We start from the raw sequence: 21,594 nt of genomic DNA on the forward strand, positions 1-21,594 counted from the left end.
AAGAACATTCAAGCAACTTGCCTTCGAGTAACCAACCAAGCTTAGAGTCGTGAAGGTTAGGGAGATTATCGCCTAACACCTTGGTTTCATAATGTCATAAAACCAGTCCATTCCAATGAGCAAATCAACGTGGCTAGTTTTATGGAAGAATGGATCAGCCAGCCTAAGACATTGAGGACGTTCCCAATTCTCCATTTTTGCCTGATTGTCGACCTTACACTGCCCATGCCTGTTATCGGGACACTTACTTCCTCCTCATGAATACCAAGAGTATTGACAAATGATTGAGAGATAAAACTGACCTGAGATCCGCAATCTAGCAGGGCTTAACACACACGTGTCCGCTGTTGATGGTCGATGACGTTGACAAGGGCAGTGTGCAATACCGCCTGGCTCGCTGGGTTCACCGAGTTGTTGGAATGTGGCTGATTCTCGGTGGACTACTGTCTCACAGCCGACACCGCCGGTCGTGTTGATTTTAGAACTCCATACGCTGAATTTTCATTCGCAGGTTGCGACGAGGTTGCACTTGAAGAACGACTTCTTCGATGAGCAATTATTTTCACTGCGTCCACTTCTCAAGCAGTTGTAGCACACATTCTTTTCTTTTGATTTAGCCAGTCGATCACTCACACTCAAACCGTTGAACACTGAGCACTTGTACGTCACATGGCTTTCATCACAAATGGTGCACCGCTGATCCGCTTGTGGAGGAGCTGTCACTGCGTTGGTATTGGGAAACGCCTTCTTCTTCGTAGCTGATTTCGTCGATGTACGCTGTGCCTTGGCCTCTTCACCCGTATCGTGGCCTCTCTCCAGAAATGAGACGCGGTCTTTCAGGAACTGTATAGTATCTTGGTAGTTTGGGAGTTCTCCTCGCTTTATCGTAGATCAGGTGAACGACAATAACCTCAGAGACGTCGATAAACTCTTGGTCAAGGAACTTCAAATTTTCCACGTGACTAGTGGCAAACTCGACCAAGGATAGCACCCAATCGAAATCCTCCTTCGAAAGTTTCTACACTCCGAGCAGCTCAGCAATATGGATGGCGCTCATTCGCCGTTGATTCTCGAACCTTTCCTCCAGTAACTCCCAGGCGCGGGCGTAGTTTCCGTCGGCAATCGTCTTCACGTCTACGATTCCCGCCGCATCACCGACGAGGGCCTTCTCAAGGTGGTACAGCTTGTTTCGAGGTGCTTCGTTTGTACGGTCGACTGCATCACGGAACATGATCTTGAATCGTTCCCATTTCTCGACCTCCCGTCGAAGGTGGGAATGGCGCGAGGAAGAGATTGCTGGATGTCCAACGGTGTTTGGTTCGCCGATGGTTACACTTGTTGCGCCGCAGTTGGTGCGGCTTGAGCCTCGAGAAGGGTCTCGAGCATGATGGACACCTCTTCGTGCAACCGTCTCGAATTGCAGGAACTTCTCGTTCTGCTCCTCCTTCTTGCTCGGAGGAAAAATCGCCACTATCTGCTGGTGGTGCTGATGGTATTCGTTGTTGGTACTTTCTACTATCTTCATGTACACTTTCACTTCAGTGGAAGGCTGCTCGGCCTGGTCCGCTTGGGCTTAGTTTAAGATATTCTGCGCGTGATGTTACCTTGTGCCATACCACGCAACTGTACAAGAGTGCTCGAATCTTCTTCACTAGAGCCATCTTGGTCAAGCATGGAACGAACTCACCGAATATATTAACCCAATTTTGCTTCTCATGGCCAAACATTCTTCTATAGCTTATTCTCTTCAGTATTATTCAAAATTATAAGCAATTAGTAGATTAAATGGCATTCTTTTCTGTTCCGTTCGATTAGGGTAAACTTCAGCATGTGTATTAAACTATATTTCTCTTCCGTTCAAATTACCTCCAGCCAGTTTCCACAACATTGACCTGCATTAATTACTGTTTGACCCTCGTAGCTGGGCATCATCATTCTTAGTCATACAAAGTTATCTTCAGTGTTCAAATTAATGTGACGCCATTCCATGAATTTTCGTTTATGCACATTCTGTGTTATGCTAGCGTTCTATATTCGTTCAATAGATTGTATCAACAAAACTTCAATTCGCACTACAAACTGTGACATGTTGCTTCAGTGATTAACATAGTTGCGTAAAAACAGAAACTTACTGCGATAATAACATTTAAAACGCAAGTCTTTTGAATCTATCGGTCGATCGGTTAATGCTATAATGAACGTAATAGTAATAGATATAGCCAGCAATTGAGTTGTCTGCAGAACACAGTTTATCGGTGTATGTGTGAACAACGTGGGACATAAACGGCGCACTTCATTTCTTTCGGTTAACTCGGTTTTCTTACGCTAAACAACTGTCACGTTGAAAGTTAACTAAACGGTATGATTCGTTTGGTGATTTTTTATGTCGCGGACAAAGGGATAGAATGAGGAGCAAAGATTTCCTGTGCGTTTCCAAGCGAAGCCTGTATGTTTTGCTGCAGGGGAACTAATGATCGAGGAGCTTGGTTCATGAATTGCGAGTTTAAAGATCTTCATTTCATTTTAGATTGGATGGTCGGTGGGTAAGCCATTCTTTCTTTACCTTGAGAAGCCATTTTGTGGGTATGTCAATCGATTTTCGTAACTGAGAGTTTCTAATCTATTAATGATGAACACCTACCCTCAAACCTGTAGTAGCGTCTCAAGAAGTTTGAGTTTCGAAAGCATTTCAAACTGCTTCAAGCTGCTTAAGAGACTAACAGTGAGCCTTGCGGGAACTTCTGAGCGAAGTTCCGGCCAAGGTTAGTGCCTTCCTCTAATTCAGTTTAAACTTAATCTGAAGTTTGTGAAACTTGAAAGTATATTTTGTCATTGAAAAGTGTGAAAGAAGCTACGAAGATGATTTCAATCATTTCTCTTTAGATTAGATTGTACACAAAATGAAATTGTGATTAAGATACCCTCATTTGCCTTTACAATAGGCGGTCGGTCGATAAGTGCAATATGTTAACGTTTTCGACGTTTTTCTATTTCAAATCTCAACGACTGAAAACGAAAAAAAAAATGACAATGAAACTTTAACTGGAAAATACTATATTTTTCCACACGAAATGAAAAAAAAACTGATGACATACAGATCCCAAAGCAAGTTTTGATCTTATTCGAAACGATCAATGTTGTGCTTCTCCAAACAACAGCAAAGGTGATCGAAATGTTTAAGTGTCCATCAAAATAGCTAGTGAAAATTCGTTTCAGTGCAGCAAAGAATGTTACGGAGCATTTGACATGAAAGAAACGTGGTTTTAAAATGGATTTGAATAGAAGCTTTGTGTAACAAGTAATACAAACGTGCCCTGTAAAAATGTTTGATTTCGAGCAGCAAACCAGTAGATTAGGCTTCTGCCGAAATGAAATATGATTGGTTATCCTAAATACCTATGTCTGTCTGATCGCCCCCACTGTCGAAAGCCCAACGCTTGAACCGATGATGTAAATCAACTTTGTTCTATAAGTAAACAGCAACGGGTGCCCTAGGTGCGATTTCTGATAATGTCCCGCCGTCGAATGCTGCATTTGATCTCGTCGCTAGTTTACACATTGTATAAGGATTTTCTGTTAAGTTAATAATTCTCCTCCCTCCGCTGAACATCCTTACCCGAAAGAATTACATACGAGAACCTTTCTGCTGTAGCACCTTTGCCCGGTCGTTGGATTCGTTCTCGCGACCGATCAGCGTGTTGGCGCACTCTTTCGACACCACGCAGAGGAATTCGGCATTCTCCTCGGCACCATAGTTGTACGAGGTTCCAATGTTGATGAGCTGCTCGAAGCGCCACCCATCGGACATGGTGGATACCATCTGGAGGAGACAAGAGACGAATTCAGTATAACCTGTTTGGACGCGCCGCTCCATTGTGGAGTCCTTACCTGTGTAAGTTCATTTTCCTGGCACTGCAGAACACGGTATACCCGCTTTTTGTCCGCTGCTGGTCGCTGTAAAATCGAAGAAACGACATTAGAACGGTTGTGTGCAATGTGCTAGTGTATATTATACACAGGATTATGTATTTATTCCTATATCGATAAATCATAAGTCCCTCTGTTCAAGGATTCTGAGAATAAATGTGATCCCCTGAATAAATAAATTATAATCAATTACGAAAAGTTCAAAGTTTGATTTAATGATAATCTGCATCGCTTTTTGACCATTGTATTTGAAAATAATGTGCTAGTGTCTTCAATTATTCAGATGCTTGCATAAATAACACCAGATTTGATTAGATTTGAGTAAACCGAACCTCCATCGTCTTCACATGGCGACCGTCAAATTTGCCATAAGTGATGATCGAGTAATACTAATAGTGAGTAAGTGAGCATGGGCACGGTAAACGCACGGCTATTCAGCATGACCTATTCCTCTTCTTGGCGTAACGTCCTCACTGGGACAAAGCCTGCTTCTCAGCTTAGTGTTCTATGAGCATTTCCACAGTTATTAACTGAGAGCTACCTCTGCCAATGACCATTTTTGCATGTGTATATCGTGTGGCAGGCACGAAGATACTCTATGCCCAAGGAAGTCAAGGAAATTTCCTTTATGACCTATGTTTTTGCTTATTCGATTCGTAACCACATTCTATGCCTTCTTCCAAAAATGTGAGCTCATTTGATTGAAAATTGTATGGGTTTCAAAGTTTGTATGGGAATTACTATGGGAAAACGATGTTTTTAATTCAATCGACCGTAGCTTTAGCTCAAGCGCACTAGGTTGACCCTTAGTACTTTTAGGCTACTCTATCAGCTGCAACTTCACCGAACACCGCATTCAAAACAGACGCTATAGGACTTAACTTCTTGTTGGGGGGTAGTTTTGAACCTCGTTTTTCCGCACGTCTTTTTTCATTTTCATTTTCATTTTCATTTTGCAGCATTTGGTGGGGCAATGAGAGCGCAAGTCAGTCCAAAGCCGATGATAAGGAGGGGAAATGGCTGAATAGTCTTTGCTGACCACATAAACGCCATGGGATAGGAAAAGGGTATTTTGGTGTGGGATTAGGGTGTTGTTGCAGACTTGACGATATCAATGCTATTCAGATGCAAAATAATTTTAGGGCTCAATAGTGAATCGCATACCTTCCAAAACCAAAAAACAGTAATCCACAAAATACCAAGCAAATCATAGAAAGAAAAAGCGCCCGATTGTTTATTTTGTCAATTAAAACAAACGGAAACTTCTACCCTCTCCGACTCGCCAGTCACCCCGGAAAAAATGTCCCTTCAGTTCTGGAAAATATATTATCCCCAATTAAGCCTTTAATCGAATTGTCCGCGTGGTCTTGTAGTACCCCTGCTAGGTAAGAATCAGTCATTGCCATACATATTAAATGCTAGACATGACCCCATGGATAGCATTTGCATATGTAAAAGCTTTGCTGATGTGACTTTCCTATTAGGCAATTCTCTCATCTCATGTTTGTCTTCAAAACCTTATCAAGCTTAGAAAATTGAAGTTGATAAACAATACATTACAAGGTTCGAATTCCCATAGAATGAGATCATTCATTCGCACTACAACACCATAGGAGATAATACCACATTGGCTGATTACAGTACAAATGTGAAAAATCTCCCTTTTCCCCCTATACGCAACCCGGGGACGCGCCCTGTTGGATTTCGAAAGCCTCGGAGAATATTACAAACCTTCAATGGCATTCCCATAAACTAACCCACATTGTCCATTCAGGGGTCTGACTGGGCCTATTACCCTCCCTCAGTTTGTAATATTCTCTCCAACTTGGAATTATATTTTCCCGGCACATAAATGACTTCGACAAATGTTCGATATACTATGCAGCGTCATGATCAGTATAACTATATCAGATGACTTGGAGATCTGATTCTTACAGAATTGTTTGCCATTGATTATACATTCAGCTATTCTAATCATTACTGCAAAGGCCATCGACCACATGCCTGAAATCAAAGCTTCCTGGAAGATATAATCCAAGCCCAGGGTTTTTCCGCACGTCTTTTTGAGCTCAAAAGCTGTAATTCAATTTTATTAAATTATTTTGTTGGAATATAGTAGAGTATGTGCCATCAGTAATCTCACGCTCCCATATTCATCCTATTCAAGAACGAGCGATTACGGCACCGATTGATTCCGTTCTTTTTGTTTTCATGGATGCTCACTTCTAACAAAAAATACAAAAACAAGAAACAAAACAAACAGCGCTTCAATCCTTTGTTTTTCGTAGGATGAAAATAAGAGCCACATGCTTAATAAGGGAACTGATACCCTATTAATTCAATTAAACAAAGACTTACAATTTTGGTTGAACTTCAAGTCTAGCTACCTGCCGACGTTAATCCTCACTTTTTATAATCAAAAAAGTACGATCTAGCTCCAATTTAACTCTACCTTCTTCGTGTAATGAATACTGGTTTTAGATGGAATGATTTGCACAAATGTATAACTCTAGGGCAAACTGTCACTGCTGTTTGACAAGCTGATTGTCAAGTCGTTAAAGTTGTTCAAAGTTCATCTGCTTCGATGAGCAGTGGCGTAGTGCTACCAACATCCCCCGACTCATAATGCTGGTCAGAGGAATCCGGCAGTCTAGCGTTACCCAAGTCCTTTTGGTTACGACCGCCCTGCTGTCGTAATTCTGCAAAGTGGCGTAAGCGATATTAATGATTTTGGCACATTTCTGGTTATAGCGCATCAAACTCTTGGTAGTTCTCTAAGTTTTCTTCCATAGATGGTAGATTACGACTAGATCTTGCATCCTAATATAGTAATAAAGCAAGCATACCACAGTGTTGTTATTTCAATAGATATATTCAAAAAGATAGCGCTTACGTCACTTTGCAGAATTAAGGCAGTCTGTATCTAAAATACTGCAATCTTCGAAGCGAGCCTGCGAAGAACTACCGCAGAGGTCCTGACGTAGGCTTGTCTGAATCGTCCGTCGCATCCTTTTACCACTAACAGCACTCGTCCACGAAGCAATCCATTTCTAATAGATTCATCTACGACAACTACAGCATCACCTTCTTGCAAATCCTTGCGGTCTTTAATCTACTTCGGACGGACGGCGATGGTCGGCAAATACTTCTTAATCCATCAGTGCCAGAACTCATGCACCAGTCCCTTTATCAAGGTATAACTGTTTCTCAGGGATTCAGCTCGCTCAACTTGTGGTTCAAGACGCTGAACCGCTCCTTGGGGCCTCATGATAATTATTCTGCAATGACATAAACGTGTGTTGACTAGGTACTTCAGCTTCAGTCATCAGTGTCAGCAATGTTTCGTCATCGGGATTCCTGGTAATGAACAGTCCAGTGAAAGCTAGTTTTACAGAGCACACTAGTCGCTCCCAGAATCCACCCATGTGGGGGTGGAAGGTGCACCCATGGATTGAATATCCACTTCGTCGTAGCGTTCGTGAACACCGCTGAAAGCTTCTCGCTCATCTGCTTCACCTGTGATTGGAGCTCGCGGCTGACGCCTTCGAAATTCGTCCCGTTTATCACTCCAGATTTCTAGCGGAGAACCCTGTCGTACCGAAAACCGTCGAATGGCCTTCTTGCAGTAGTTTTTAGACAGTGAGTGTGCGACCTCCAAATAGACTGCCCAAGTAGTGAGCAAGTAAACAATGCCACCCATGTCTTCACTAATAAACGACCAACTTTCACAATAAATAATCGGGCAGAAATTGTGCAACCCAACGTACGAAAAAGGTCGAACGAAAGGGTTCAACCTTGCTTCGGGTAGCGATGCCATTCGCGGGACGCATGGTTTCGCTTTCTTCACTTTACAGTGCATACAGGACTTTCGTACGTGCGTTCGTAATGACAGAACGCGAAAACGCTACCTAACTTCGTTGGCGATTGTTTCATTGTTGCCATGAAGATAAGTCCTGTCCTGTGGTACCAATCCAGGAAAAGGGATGTCAGCGGATGATCTTTCGGAAGAATAATTTGAAATTGAACGTCAAAGGCAACAAATCTAGCAGAGCTGAGCCGAGAATCCATTCGCATCACGCCATGGTCATCCAGAAACGGTGACAATTTGTAGATGCGCCTCGTTTTCTCCAGTTTTGATGATCGATTCCCTTCCAAAAGCGTTTTCTTGAGCCAAGCGCCAGAGGCAGTTCTGACAGTGGCGTCTCGTCCATAGGTCCACTGCGTTCACTACACAGTTGATAAAAACTAAAATAAATCACTATAGTGTCAACATTTTGCTACAAACGATATAAACTACTCATTCGATCCTTTTGATGTTCACAACTTCAAGTGAACAAACCACTATGAAATACTAGTGCGTATCCAATGGGAATCAAGTAAATTTTCCAACTTAATCTCACTATGCCACCACCCTGCCGCTGCCAGAGTTCTCCACGCCGAAGCATGCGAAATATCCATGTGACAGCATCGCCAAAAATCTCTCGCCTCAGTTCACTTCCAGAAGTACACGGGAACGCTGTATATGCATGCAAGAACTGTGTTTACTTGTGTTCGACTGTTCTGTGCTGCTTTGGCAATGTATTAGTAAAATTTTTGTGCACTTCTTCCAATGGACGTGGGCCTCATCGGTGGCGGAGGAAAGGAAAGATTAGTCCTGTTCAACGACGTAGGTTGAACTTGCTCGAAGTTGCTGCATCCCGCTCTTACCCGTTTGATGACAAATCAGGCCAAACATGTCTAAAGGTCCTATCTGCAGAAGAGAGGCTCTCTTTGGTTTCCCTCTCTTTCGTTAATATCTCAGCTGTTAATTTGTATTATGATCGTCTCAATGCATTGAAAGATGATCAAAACAATCGTCTTTTGATTTGTACTGCAAAAATAGTTGAAAAGTGTACGATTACATTGCAATAATTGAAAGAGAAAGTGAACAAAGAGAGCCTCTCAAATGCAGATAGGACCTATTGAAATGTTTGGCCTGAAATGGGCAAGAGCAAGATGCAGCAACTTCGAGCAAGTTCAACCTGCGTCGTTGAACAGGACTATTGTTTGCTTACCCCACACTCCAAAAATTCTTCACGTCAGATTTACCTGAAAACATATGTAGGGTCTGGGACCATTTGGGCAGGAGCACCTATTTTGGGCACTTGCTTCTATAACTAAGTCAATTTCAAACCGATTGACTTGATTTTCTGTACATGGCTAGATATTGTGCGTATCTGATCCTGTCTCAAAAATCAAGACAATCGGTTAAAAAATGACTGAGTTATAGCAGCAAGTGCCCAAAATAGGTGCTCCTGCCCAAATGGTCCCAGACCCTAGTTCTCGTCCACCACACTATTCATGTAACATTGACGTGATTCACAGGTGGAGGTACTCACTGCTGAGTGATTTAGGTTCACCTGAACTTCATGTAGATGCTACCGGATTTTCATGTGAAACCTGCAGAAGCTGTAATGCTTCTCGCTTCATTCCAATAGTGATAATTAAAGATTATGTTCCGGGAAAGTTAAAAACATTAAAGGAGAGACTGTTTTACAATTCGTTTTATGTATTTAAATAATTAAATTCAATTTGATGCGCTCGTCCCAATTAACAAAACTTCTTCGACGATGCCAAACTATTACCGAAACCGCAGCCAAAATTATCATCATGGGTTGCTTGTTCAGTTTATTACTACAAATTTCCTAAAAAATACAAACCAAACGAGATAAAAAGTAGTTATCATTCAATTGAATCGATTTATAACTTACCCTTGTATGTTTAGCTGGTAGATAAAAACAATGTTGTTTACTTGCTGATGGACTAACTGACAAACGCTCTCGTTGACGCCATCTTGTCCACTCACTTTGAAGAGCCACTCTTTTTTTCAGATCGGAAAATCATGTAACTTTGACCTGAATTCAACGTCAAAGTTACATGACTCTAAGTAAAGTTCACATGAGTCATGTGAATTGGTTGTAAACAACAAAATTGGGAGGTTACGTGATTTTTCACGTCAATCGGACGTGAAGAATTTTTGGAGTGCAAGCTTGCGCTCGCGGGGAAGCTGCTAAGCTTGGCAACGTCGCATTTGAGCTATGCTTCAGCAAGAGAGCGAGGCGAAAGAGCAAAGCGAGAGAACTTGTACCATAGACCACCTCACGGCGAAATTCTATCTCTTTCGTTTCTTTCAGAGAGTTTGAAAACAACAGGACCAGTACCTGTCAAATTTGACAGGTGTTGGTCCTGTTGTTTTCTAATTTTCCGTTGGAGAGAAAGAGAGCGATTTCTTGATGACGTCACCGTGCAATGGAGTATTCAACGGAGGCCGCCCATCCATTCTTTCGGCATGCGTGCATGCCTTTGGGTGGACCTGAATGGGTGGCATTTTCATTCACTACTACAGTAAGGACCCGATTTTGTCAGCCCCATTTTGCGACAAAATTTTTTGCTCTCGTTATCTTACGGTCAAATTTTAATCAATTCATTCATGTTTATCATCAAACTACAGCTGAGATGCAGAATATAGGGGAATAAAAAGTTTGAAAACTTGCTTAGGTTTTCGAGGGAAGCAAAAAATATGTTTTAAAAAGGGGCTGACAAAAACGGGTCACTTATGTAGTTGCACGTCGCGTACGGTTTCATTTTCTAGCAACATTCAAAGGAAAATGGAGCGCGATATCGTAGACAATCTACTCCAGCAATTCGTTTGCCAGGCGGTCGATTGAGGAAAAGCTTGTACCACATCTCGAATCGTCTAAGTTACAGAGTTACAGAGTGACCCATAATTGTGCAATGGGTGTTTCACTTCTTCAGTGCCAGTTATCCACTTCTGAATGGATTCTTCAAAGTTCAAAAGTTATTCCGAAAAAATCCCTTAACAATTGGCTTCTTTAGCGGTGTTGAGATAATTCCATATTCTGAATCTGCATGCAAAACTGAGCCGAAATCCAAATTTTCATGAATTTTGGTGCCCGGGAACCTATTTAAAAATCAATTTGAAGTTTGTATGGGAGCGATTTGTCGAATCACCCCTCGTCGCATTTTGTACTGGATGGAGCTGTCAAACAGTTACCCAGCTGTCAAAAGGTGATTTCAAAAAATCTCTTTGAAATTAATTTTGAGTACCAAAATAAAGTTCTAAAAATCTGAAAAAAATCATAGTGGCTCAGAAAAAGGTGCTCTTTCGTATAGAATCAAAAAATCTATACATTTTTCTTAATTTAAAAACCCAATTGGTGGGCAATGTCTACTCTCGCTTCCGAAATTTTGATTAAGTCCAGCTGACCAATGAGCTGAGAATGTTTTACACGAAAAAAGTCGCAGAGATAGCTAAGGTGCTTACTAAGAACAATTTGGAAGACGTCTTCTCAGAAACGTATCTGCTTATTCATCTGATAAAAACACTTACGTCTACAAGTGATGCCGTTGGAAGGAGTTTTTCCACCTCAAAAGAATAAGAACCTATCTTCAGTTACAATGAGCGAGCAAAGACTAAAGAGGCCTCAACTGATGGCGGTAGAAAACCCTCTGTTTCATCAATTGAAACAACAAGGCAGTTTTCTCGACGAAATCGTCGATAGATTCGCTTGTCTAGCGGAGTGTCTAGCGGAGTTCAGGTTCCTGCTGTTTTCCATTCATACTACAGTCCCATGTGAAAACTTTTCAAGTGCACAGTCAGCTTTACGGGTCACGAGACGCCCCAGAGTTCTGAGCTATTATCAACTTCTCCAGCATGAGATGACCTCGATTCGGAATTAGTCCTAATTGTTTTCTATGAAAGTTTCCAACCAGACGATAAATATAGGCAATGGCGCGCCAAAGCCTCTAAAACAGTGATCCTCAGCCCTACCGTCTTCGCGGGCCAAAATTGAATATAAGAAAAAGACTGCGGGCCGCTAGTGATTCAAGAATATATTATCAGCAATTTACAGGATTCACCATAAAATTATTTGAGATTTTTTCGCGATGTGGATAATGAGATATTTCTGAAGGAATCTGTGCTTCAAATTTTTGGAAGAATTTCCAAAAATTTTGATAAGGAAAATGTTAGGAAGATTTTTGATTTATTTTTTTGCGGAATTTCTTAGGAAGCCAATTAAGACTGCTCTGTAAACATGCAGACATAATCTTTGAGAATTATTTATAGCCGATTTATGGAAGACTATTTTGCAAGAAATGATAGAGGAATTTCCAATTAAAGTCCTGAAGTAACGTCTGATAGAGTTCCAAATAGAATGTTGAGAAAACTCTCCCAGACAGCTCCAGGAAAGAAAGAGAAAAATCCAGAGGAAATTTAGACCGATTTTAGAATAATTTTTTTCACAAAATAATTGTATGATTTTGAGAAAATTCAATAATAGATTTCTTAAGTATGTTTTTGCAACAATTTGCAGAAATGTCTGAAAGTATTGCTAGAGAAGTATCTTGCAGAATCCCTGACATATTTAGTGGGATACAGATAATAACTTTAGAAATACCTAAATTTAGAAGTAATAGCAAGTATAAATTCGGGCATTGTTTTTTGAACACATTTGCGAAAGAATTGCTAACTGTATCATTGATTAAAAAAAATGGAAAAAATTTACAAAAAATATGTTTAAAATCCGTTCCAAAAGTATATTGGATATAAAAAAAAATGACGACAGAAATAAAATCAATTCTTTTTTATATTGAACAGTGTATTCTTGACGAATTCTGCCAGACATCTTATGTCTAATATAGAGCCCCTGTAAAATTTATCTTCAAAGTTTGGGAGAAGAGTACAATATTCTCAACAAAACTGAGTAGAGAAATGTAGCCGCTTCAAATGGAGATAATTTGATCAATATTTTAAAATTGTCTAAACTTCTGGGATAATTATAATTTTGAATATTTTGAGAACAAAATTCAGTATATTGGAAAACATATCAATATTAGGAACAATTTATAATATATCTCGGAATATTGAAGTAATCTGTAGTTCGGAAAACTTTTAAATATCCTTTCAAAATTGTTAAGATCAGATAAAATTACTTAGTACATAAAGTAAGCAAAAATCAGTATTTTGAGAAAGGCCATTGCTGCCGCGAACTTTGAAGGCCTTATTCATTCAGAGTTGACTATACTAACTAAGAAAAGTTCAAAAGTTTATAAATACTTCTGTTGAAAAAATCTCCACCAATCATACAGTTGTTTAGTAGTTTATAGTCATTCTCGTGCAAATTCAAAGATAAGGCAAAATTTCTGATTGCCATCATAAAACCCGCCAGCGGGCCATATTCTAGTTTATTTCAAAATCAGTTCGCGGGCCGCACAAAACCGTCTCGAGGGCCGCATGCGGCCCGCGGGCCGCAGTTTGGTGATCACTGCTCTAAAACTTCGAAAAGCGACTCCAATGTACCAGGTAGTTTTGGGGTCGAACGTGCTGCCCTAGACATGGTTTCTGCTTCTCCAGGGTTTCAATGCTAGTAGGCTGTATCGGCAAAGATTCCTGTGCATGCTTTAGGAATTGCGGCTCCGTGAACCAACGGCTGTCCGGGTCAAAACTGGGTCCTTTCCCCCGCTTTGTAGATTCGCCGGCGGCATTTTGCTTCGTGGAGATCCACATCCACTCCTCAGCATTCGACTTGGATGGGATTTCTCCGATTCTACAGGTTTGACCTGGCGTTAAAGAGGATGGTCAGAATTGATCCATGCGAGAACCGTTTTGGAGTCAGTACACATGAAGCCCTGAAGGTCCGGAAATTCCAATCTAGGTATCGATACCTCCAAGATCTCCTGAAGAAATTAGTGAGGAACTCCTGGGGGGTTTTTTTGGGAAACTTATGTAGGAATTGTCGAGAGACTTTTGGTGCAGTTCCCGTATAATTTCTGGAGGATGTGCTGAGGAACTCCTGGAGGAACTCCCGACGATCTTCAGGAGAAATTCCCAAGTATCTTCTGGAGAATTACCCGAGGATCTCCTGGAGGAAATTCCGAGGAACTCCTGGAGGAATTCGCGAGGAACTCCTGGAGGAATTCCCGATAAACTCCAGGGCGAATTCTCGAAGATCTTCTGGAGCTATTTCCGGGGATATCCAGGAGGAATTTTCGGATTTCTTTGTGGACTTGTGGGAATAAATACGAGGAACTTCTTCAGGAGATATCGAGAAAAAAATATGAAAAATACTTGGGAAAACCTGGAGAGAATCATGCGTTATTGCAGGAGGAGTACTTGGTGACCTTCTAAGTAAATTTCATGGAATTTCAGGATGGAATTTCCCGGGAAATTCCTGAGAAAACTCTCGAGGACTCGTGGAGAAATTTCCATGAAACTCCTGAAGCAATTTCCTGGTTGCTCCAAGATAAACTCTCAGGGATTTCTATAGAAATTGCGTGGAAACGTGCAGGAATTCCTGAAGAACAATTCTGAGCAGTTACTGTTGGAGGAATTTCTGAGGATCTCTTGTCAGAATAGATCTAATAACTGGTTGTAGTGACTTAGATACCCAACAAGGAATAAAAAAAATAATAAGCAATTTCCTGGTTGCTCCAAGATAAACTCTCAGGGATTTCTATAGAAATTGCGTGGAAACGTGCAGGAATTCCTGAAGAACAATTCTGAGCAGTTACTGATGGAGGAATTTCTGAGGATCTCTTAGAGGAATTCTTAAGGATCCTAGAGGAATTCCCGAAGAACTCCAGAAGGAATGTCCGAGAAGCTCCTGGAGGAATTTCTGAGGAACTTCTGGAAGAATTCCCGAGGAAGTCCTGCAGGAATTCCCGAGGAACTGCTTGAAGAATCTACGAGGATCACCTGTAGGAATTTTCGGCGATCTCTACGAGGAATTCCTGAGAAACTTTTGGAAGAGTTCCCGTAACACTCCTGGAAGAATTCCCGAAGAACTTCTAAAAGAATTCCTGAGATTCTTCTAGAAGAATTCCCGAAATACTCTGAGGAATTTCCTAGGAACTACAGTATATACTCCCGAGTATCTTCTAGAGGAATTCCCGCATTTTTGGTGGAACTTTTGGAAATAAATCCGAGGAGCCATGCATTATTGCTGGAGTTCTTGGTAGGCTTTTGAAGTAAATTTCGTGAAAACTCTGGATACAATTTCCGGATAATCTATGTAATTATTTTAAAAAAAATCATTGAGAAATTGCCTGGGAAATCCTGGAGAGATTCTACCACAATTACTGCAAGAATTCTTCCGTTGCTTCTTCAGGAAATCCCGTGGTATTCGTGGGGAATCCATTGAGGGATTCCTGGGAAATTCCTAGAGAAATTCTGATTAAGGAATTTCCTGGAAGCTTCAAGATACACTTACGGCGACTTCTGCAGAAATTGCCTGGAAACTCCTGCAGGAATTTCTGAAGAACTGATAAAGGAATTCCCAAAGATTTCTCAGAGAAATTCCCGAGTATTTTCTGGAGGAATTCCCGAGGAACTTCTGGAGAAATTCCCGAGAAACTCCTGAAGAAATTCCCAATGAAGTCCTGCAGAAATTTTCAAAAAACTGCTAATGAAATTCCCGTCGATCTCTTGTAGTTATTCCCGGAAATCTCTACAAGGAATTTCTGAGGGTCTCCTGGAGCAATTCCCAAGGAACTACTGGAGGAATTCCTGATTATCTTCTAAAGGAATTTCCGAGGAACTATTGGAAGAATTTCCAAGGAACTCCAGGATGAATTCTCGAGGATTTTTTGAAGATTCCTTTTTTGTAGATTTTTTTTAGGATTTTTTCTGGAACTCTTGGAAATAAATTCAAGATACTTCTTGAGGAATTTCGGGAAAAACCAGGAAATATTCGAGCGGAATCCTAACCTAAGAGAACCCGATAATGGATAATTGATGCAGTTATTTCCAGTAAAATCATGGAGAAATTCCCTGGCTAACCCTGTATAAATTATACTACAAATGCAGCAATTCAAAAGCTTCTTAAGGAGTTTCCATGGGATTCGCGGGGAAGCCATGGAGGGATTCCCGCAAACTCCTGGAGAAATTCTCGAAAATTCTTGGAGAAAATGACCTGGAAACTTCGGAAGCAATTTCCGAGGTACTCCTGGAGTAATGTCTGAAGATTACTTAGACTACCCAACAAACATTGTTGCTGTACAGCAGATGAATAAGCCGCTCCTAAGCTTAATTTAATTTCTTTTGGCTGGACAAGCTGCTATTCAGCTGTCGTTGTTACTTGGGTAATTCTTGCAAAGCTTAGGAGGACTTCCTGGTGAACTGAGTAAATTATTGGGAAGCTCAATGAGGAATCACAAAAAACTGGATGAATCCCAGAAGAAACTATTGAAGGGATTCCAGACTTCTGGATAACAAAAAAAAGTCCTTGTGGAATCCAAACAGGAATGAAGATAATAATTAAATGTTTAAGCATTTCCAGCTCAATTTGTCTAAAATCAGAATACCTCCGAAATCCCTTCACAATTTCTTGGGGAATCTGGCACCCCTGGTCAGATGATGAGTCATCGCAAGACATCGGCTGCGTTCTGACTCCGGTCAGTGTAGTCCTCCCAACACCTCCCTTTTTAGTAAAGATGCAGCGGGGCACACTTCACAGGCAGCTTTCGTTTTCGCGAAGAGTAGCGAGCTAAATATAAACCGACACTGATTTTTCATTAGGGCCTAACTAAAAAAAATAAAATTCTCTTCATCGATCCTCTCTTTGTGTTATTACAGAATGTATATTAAGTTTTCCAACGATTTTTTGGTCGAAATGCGAAGAAGACGACTATATCTTGCTATAGAAACAAAAAGAATAATGATTTGTTTGTTTTGATCAAGTTATTAGCGAAAGAGAGAGTCGACGAAGAGAACTCGATCAAATCATAAAATTCAAATAACTCAACGTACATATGTACAGATGGGTAAATTATTTGTTAAATTGGGAAAAATCCACTGCTCAGGTGAGATTTGAACTCACGACCCTTATAAATATATAATAAATAAGGGTCGTGAGTTCAAATCTCACCTGAGCTGTGGATTTTTTCCCAATTTAACAAATAATTTACCCATCTGTACATATGTACGTTGAGTTATTTGAATTTCATAATTTGACCACACGGATTGGTATTACCGAAAATTTGCACTTCAAGTGAGTCGATCAAATCAGTTAGGCCCTTATAAAAAATCATTGTCGATACGTTTGCTGTTCAGCTGTTCTTGGTGGGCCTTGACATGGTGGGCTCAAGCATCTGACCTGCTTCTCAACTTCAACTGTTGTTTTTGAAGATCTTGGTCTAAACCAGGTCCTGTAGATTGTAGATGATGGTCCTAGTTTCATATTTGCGGTTACCTATATTGGCTGTCTTGCTTACTTTGTTCCATTGTGTGAAACGATGTTGGAGGTTTGAGCAGGTCTAGCGATGTCCGATGGGACCAAGTAGTAACTCGATAAAGGACTTCACTTGAGGACTTTTCTTGAGAGTTCAGTTAACCTTCCGTAACTTGCGCGGTTGGCTACCTGCGTCAGCACCACACTAATGCTGAGTACAAAACCGATATTTTTTAACGTGTTGTACAAAATACAACAGCGCGATCGCTCGAGGGTTAAAGGTGTCGACGAACTTTTCCGTCAGTCCGTTGAACTGTGGGTGGAATGGAAACGTTTTCAGGTGAAGAATACCGTTGTTTTCACAGTAGTGTTCGAATTGCTCTCTGATGAACTGACGACCGTTGGCGTACGAAGATTCGTTGATGAATTTTCAACGTTGCAAGTGTTGATTTGACGATACCAGGGTTTTTGAGGTACCGGCCAAGATTCCAATTATGCTCTGGTTGGTTTTGGCAGACATCCCTTACAAGTGCGAACGAGCTGTGCGGGAAACTGCTCTCATCGTTTCGCCGCCGAGATATACTTTGTAGAGCATCTGGAGGACATTCTTCTGGTATTTCGACGTCCAGCCAACGCCCAACGTTGTAGCCTACTGGCGGTATAAACGGGAATTCCATGTTTGGGCCCGAATATGGCCAACAATGTCGATTTCGAATGTGGAATGTCGACCAAACAGTCCAGGAGTCCTTGTCGGAGCTTTTAAAAATCCCTGAAGAAACTCGTGAATGAACCTCAGAAGAAGTTCTAAAAATTCGTAACTCGCGCGGTTGGCCAGCACCACGCTAATGCTGAGTACAAAAAGCGAGATTTTTTCAACGTATTGTACAGCGCGATCGCTCGAGGGTTAATTCCTGACAAACCCTGGAGGAATCTCTGAAGAAATTTCTGAAAAAAAACCTAAACGAGTTTGTTGAGAAATCCCTGAAGGAGATCCTGGTGAAAATCCTGAAAGAGTTCCTGGAGAAATCACTGAAAGAGTTTCAGGAGAAATCCCCGAAGAAGTTCCTGGAGTAATCTCTGAAAGAAATCTAGAAAAAAATTCTAAAGGATTTCCTGTAGAAATCTTTGAACAAATTTACGGAGATTTCAGCAATTTCAAGAGACATCTCCAAAGAATTTGTTGGAAGAATCCCCAATGAATCTCTGTAAGACTTCCTGGAGGAAACTCCGAAGGACTTTGTGGAAAATTATCTGAAAGAGTTCCAAAAGCAATCTCTGCAGGAGTTCGTGGAAAAATCTTTTCAGCAAATACAGGAGAAATTTCTCCAGCAATTTAAGTAGAAATTCCAGGAAAAATCCATGAAGAATTTCAAGAAGAAGTCGCCCTGAAGGCGTTCCTGGAATCCTCCAGAAATCTATCCTGGAAGAATCCAGGAATCTTTCCTGGAAGAATCCAGGAATCTTTCCTGGAAGAATCCAGGAATAACATCCAGGATCAGGGCCCATATAGCCGAGGCGGTAAACGCACGGGTATTCAGCATGACCATGCTGAGGGTGACGGGTTCGATTCCCGGTCGGTCCAGGATCTTTTCGTAAAGGAAATTTCCTTGACTTCCTTGGGCATAGAGTATCTTCGTGCCTGCCACACGATATACGCATGCAAAATGGTCATTGGCAGAGGAAGCTCTCAGTTAATAACTGTGGAAGTGCTCATAGAACACTAAGCTGAGAAGCAGGCTTTGTCCCAATGAGGACGTTACGCCAAAAAGAGAAAGAGAGAGAGAGAGAGATCCTGGAAGAAATTCCAGAAAAATCCATCAAGGAACTATAGGCGGAATAGCTCTAGGGATTCCAAGAGAAATTCTTGAAGGAGCTTCAGGTAAAATCCTTAAAGAAGCTCTTCAAGAGTCGCTCAAGGAATCCCTATAGAAAATTATGAAGGAGTTCGCGGAGAAATCTCCGAGAGAATTTGAAAACAACTCCCTGAAGGAGTACCTGCATGGAGGAATCCTAAAAGAATAAATTCCTCAAAAAAATCCAGAAAAAAATCTCTGGAGAAATTTCTAAATGAATTCGAGAATCACGCTCCCGACAAACTCACAAAACGTGAGTCTTCCTTTGGAAGGGTAGTTAAGCGTAGGTCCCGAGATGCGCTAGTCTCGAGTGAAAAATCCCGATAATAAGACAAAAAAAAATCGTAGGAGAACCCCCGAAGAATCCCTGGAATAATTTCTGGATAAATCACTAAAGAAGTTTGTTTAGGAATCCCTGAAAGAGTTTAGAAAGAAACTTCTCAAGGAATACCAGGAAAAAGTCCACAACAAATCCAAGAGGAAATCGCTGCAGGAATTCTTGGAGGAATCTTTTAAGCGTTCCTGGAAGAATTCCTATAGAGAAATCCATGAAGGAATTCCTGGAGGTTTCTCTGAAGGCGTTCAAGGAAAAATCCCTGAAGGAATTTGAGAAGAAATTCCTTAAGGAGTTCATGGAGAAGTCTCTGATGAAGTTCCTGGGGAAACATCTCTAGAAATTCCAGGAAAAATCCCTCAATGATACCCAGAGAAATTCCTGAAGAAGTTCTTGGAGGAATTTAAAAAATAATTCCTAGAGAAGTTCCCGAAGAATCCCTGGAGAAATCATTGAAATTATTCCTGGTGGAATCTCTGAAGAAGTTTATGAAGAAAAAATCCCACAAAGAATTATATGGGAAATTCCTGAAGGAATCCCTAAAAAGTTCCTGAAGAAATCCTAGAATAAATCTTTGAAAGGATTTTTGGAAAAGTCCCTGAAGAAGTTCCTTCAGAAATTCATAACAAAGTTCTTTGAGAAATTCATGAAAAAGTTCCTGGAGAATCTCCTGAAGTCCTAACGAAGTTCTTTGTGAAATTCATGAAGGAGTTCCTGGACAAATCCCTGAAGGAATCTAAGAAGAAATTCTCGATGGGGTTTCTGGAAAAATCTCTAGCAATTCCAAGTGAAATTTCACAAAGGTTTCTAGGAAAAGCAATTTCTCGAGTACATAATTCAAAAAAATATAAAATAAATCCCCGAAGAATCCATGGAGGAATTCCTTAAGAGTTCTTGGAGGAATCCTTAAAGAAGTTCCTGGAGAAATCTCTCAAGAAATTTCAGAAAAAAAAAACATCATGGAATTCAAGGAGAAATCCTTGAAGAAATTCCTGGAGGAATCCCAGAAGCAGTTACTGGTATCTACAAGATCTACAAGATAGGGTATCATCAGTGGAAGTCTTGCCTACTATGCCCATCTGAAGAGACTACGATCAAAAAACATTCACCTATGCACCAAATGTAAGACGACGCCAAACCCTGACGGGCCGGCCCCTATTTTCCTACGCCCATCGTTATCGTTTTCCACAATTACCTGTTCTCTCCGTGCAATGCTGTCCTTTAGCAGCCCGATTAGATGCGTCACATTGTAGAACTCGGCTTCCTCGAGGACACCTTCCTCGGACAGTCCGTCATCCAGCACCAGCTTACCATGCCGCAGGTAATTCAACACAGGCGCAAAGTATCGTGGATCGCGATCGATCAGATAGGCCCCGGTTTCATCCTGGCAAACATTTAGGGAAATCAATCAATTTTTGTATCACAATGTCAGCAGAAAATTTACTTACCCGATCCGAAATGAGATCGCTGTCCTCCTGGATAAGGCGCGACAGGAACGAATTTGGATCCCGGGACAGTGTGGTTTTGGTAGTCAGAAAGCAGGTTCCGCCGACGTTCAGCTTGATCCACTGGTCCTTCTTGCCCTGGATGGGGTACTGTGATGATGCGGCTGCTGCCGTAGCCGACGATGACGAAGACGGACCACCGCCACCGCCGTCACGGTATTGGCCGTTCAGATTAACCGTGGCCATTTGCTGCACTAGACCGGACCGTTCCAGCTTTATCTCCGGGTTTGGAATCGCTCGGTGGTGGTTTGTTGTCAGGATGTTTTCTTTCGACTTCACTGCTTCTTGCGAGCGGATGAGATGATGCAGCAGTAAACTTTCCTTTCGCTGGCTGGTTCCACTTTGTTTTCAGCGCAAACTTTTGCAGGACCCGTGGGAGCCAATATCACGCAATGTAAATGTTCACTTTTACACCACTTTTCTCTAATTATTAATGAGCAACATGGAAATAAAACTGGAAAATATTTTGAGTTTTCCTTGCAAAGTCTTTTTTGCTGGTTTTGTTGGGCTTGGAGAAAGATGACAACAGATCTGACGGACCGTTTGTACACGGTCAATTGAAGATACCCAATCATGGATCATTTTTGCCAGAGCCCCGACTTTTCATGAAAAATATTATTCTTTTTCGCCGAAAATAAACTCACTGCTACTGTTTCTATTTCAAAACATTAAATGCATATAGTTTTAATTATTTCAATAATTGCCATCAGAGTTAAGAAACAATCTGATTGTCTAAAATTTGCTTG

At 41.2% G+C, this 21,594-nt stretch overlaps 1 protein-coding gene across 1 annotated transcript; it reads right to left on the reverse strand.

Annotated features, from left to right (window-relative positions):
• Positions 1–1,829: 1,829 nt before the first annotated feature.
• On the reverse strand, positions 1,830–21,379 carry LOC109422801 (BTB/POZ domain-containing protein KCTD5). Its single transcript, XM_019697682.3, has 4 exons — positions 20,792–21,379; positions 20,539–20,727; positions 3,889–3,954; positions 1,830–3,820 (listed from the first exon to the last, which is right to left on the reverse strand). Exons 1-4 carry the CDS (start codon positions 21,032–21,034, stop codon positions 3,626–3,628), a joined length of 693 nt encoding a protein of 230 aa, XP_019553227.2. The 5' UTR covers positions 21,035–21,379; the 3' UTR covers positions 1,830–3,625.
• Positions 21,380–21,594: the final 215 nt, after the last annotated feature.

This window comes from Aedes albopictus, chromosome 1 (genome assembly GCF_035046485.1).
Source record: "Aedes albopictus strain Foshan chromosome 1, AalbF5, whole genome shotgun sequence".
Taxonomy (NCBI): domain Eukaryota; kingdom Metazoa; phylum Arthropoda; class Insecta; order Diptera; family Culicidae; genus Aedes; species Aedes albopictus.

Bases quoted from the DNA above. Each gene is read 5' to 3' on its own strand.
- LOC109422801 (XM_019697682.3), bottom strand. From the start codon at position 21,034: ATGGCCACGGTTAATCTGAACGGCCAATACCGTGACGGCGGTGGCGGT. The intron at 3,955-20,538 runs GTAATTGTGGAA...TCGATTTTACAG, and splicing joins GCATTGCACGGAGAGAACAG to CGACCAGCAGCGGACAAAAA. The intron at 3,821-3,888 runs GTAAGGACTCCA...TGTCTCCTCCAG, and splicing joins AGGAAAATGAACTTACACAG to ATGGTATCCACCATGTCCGA.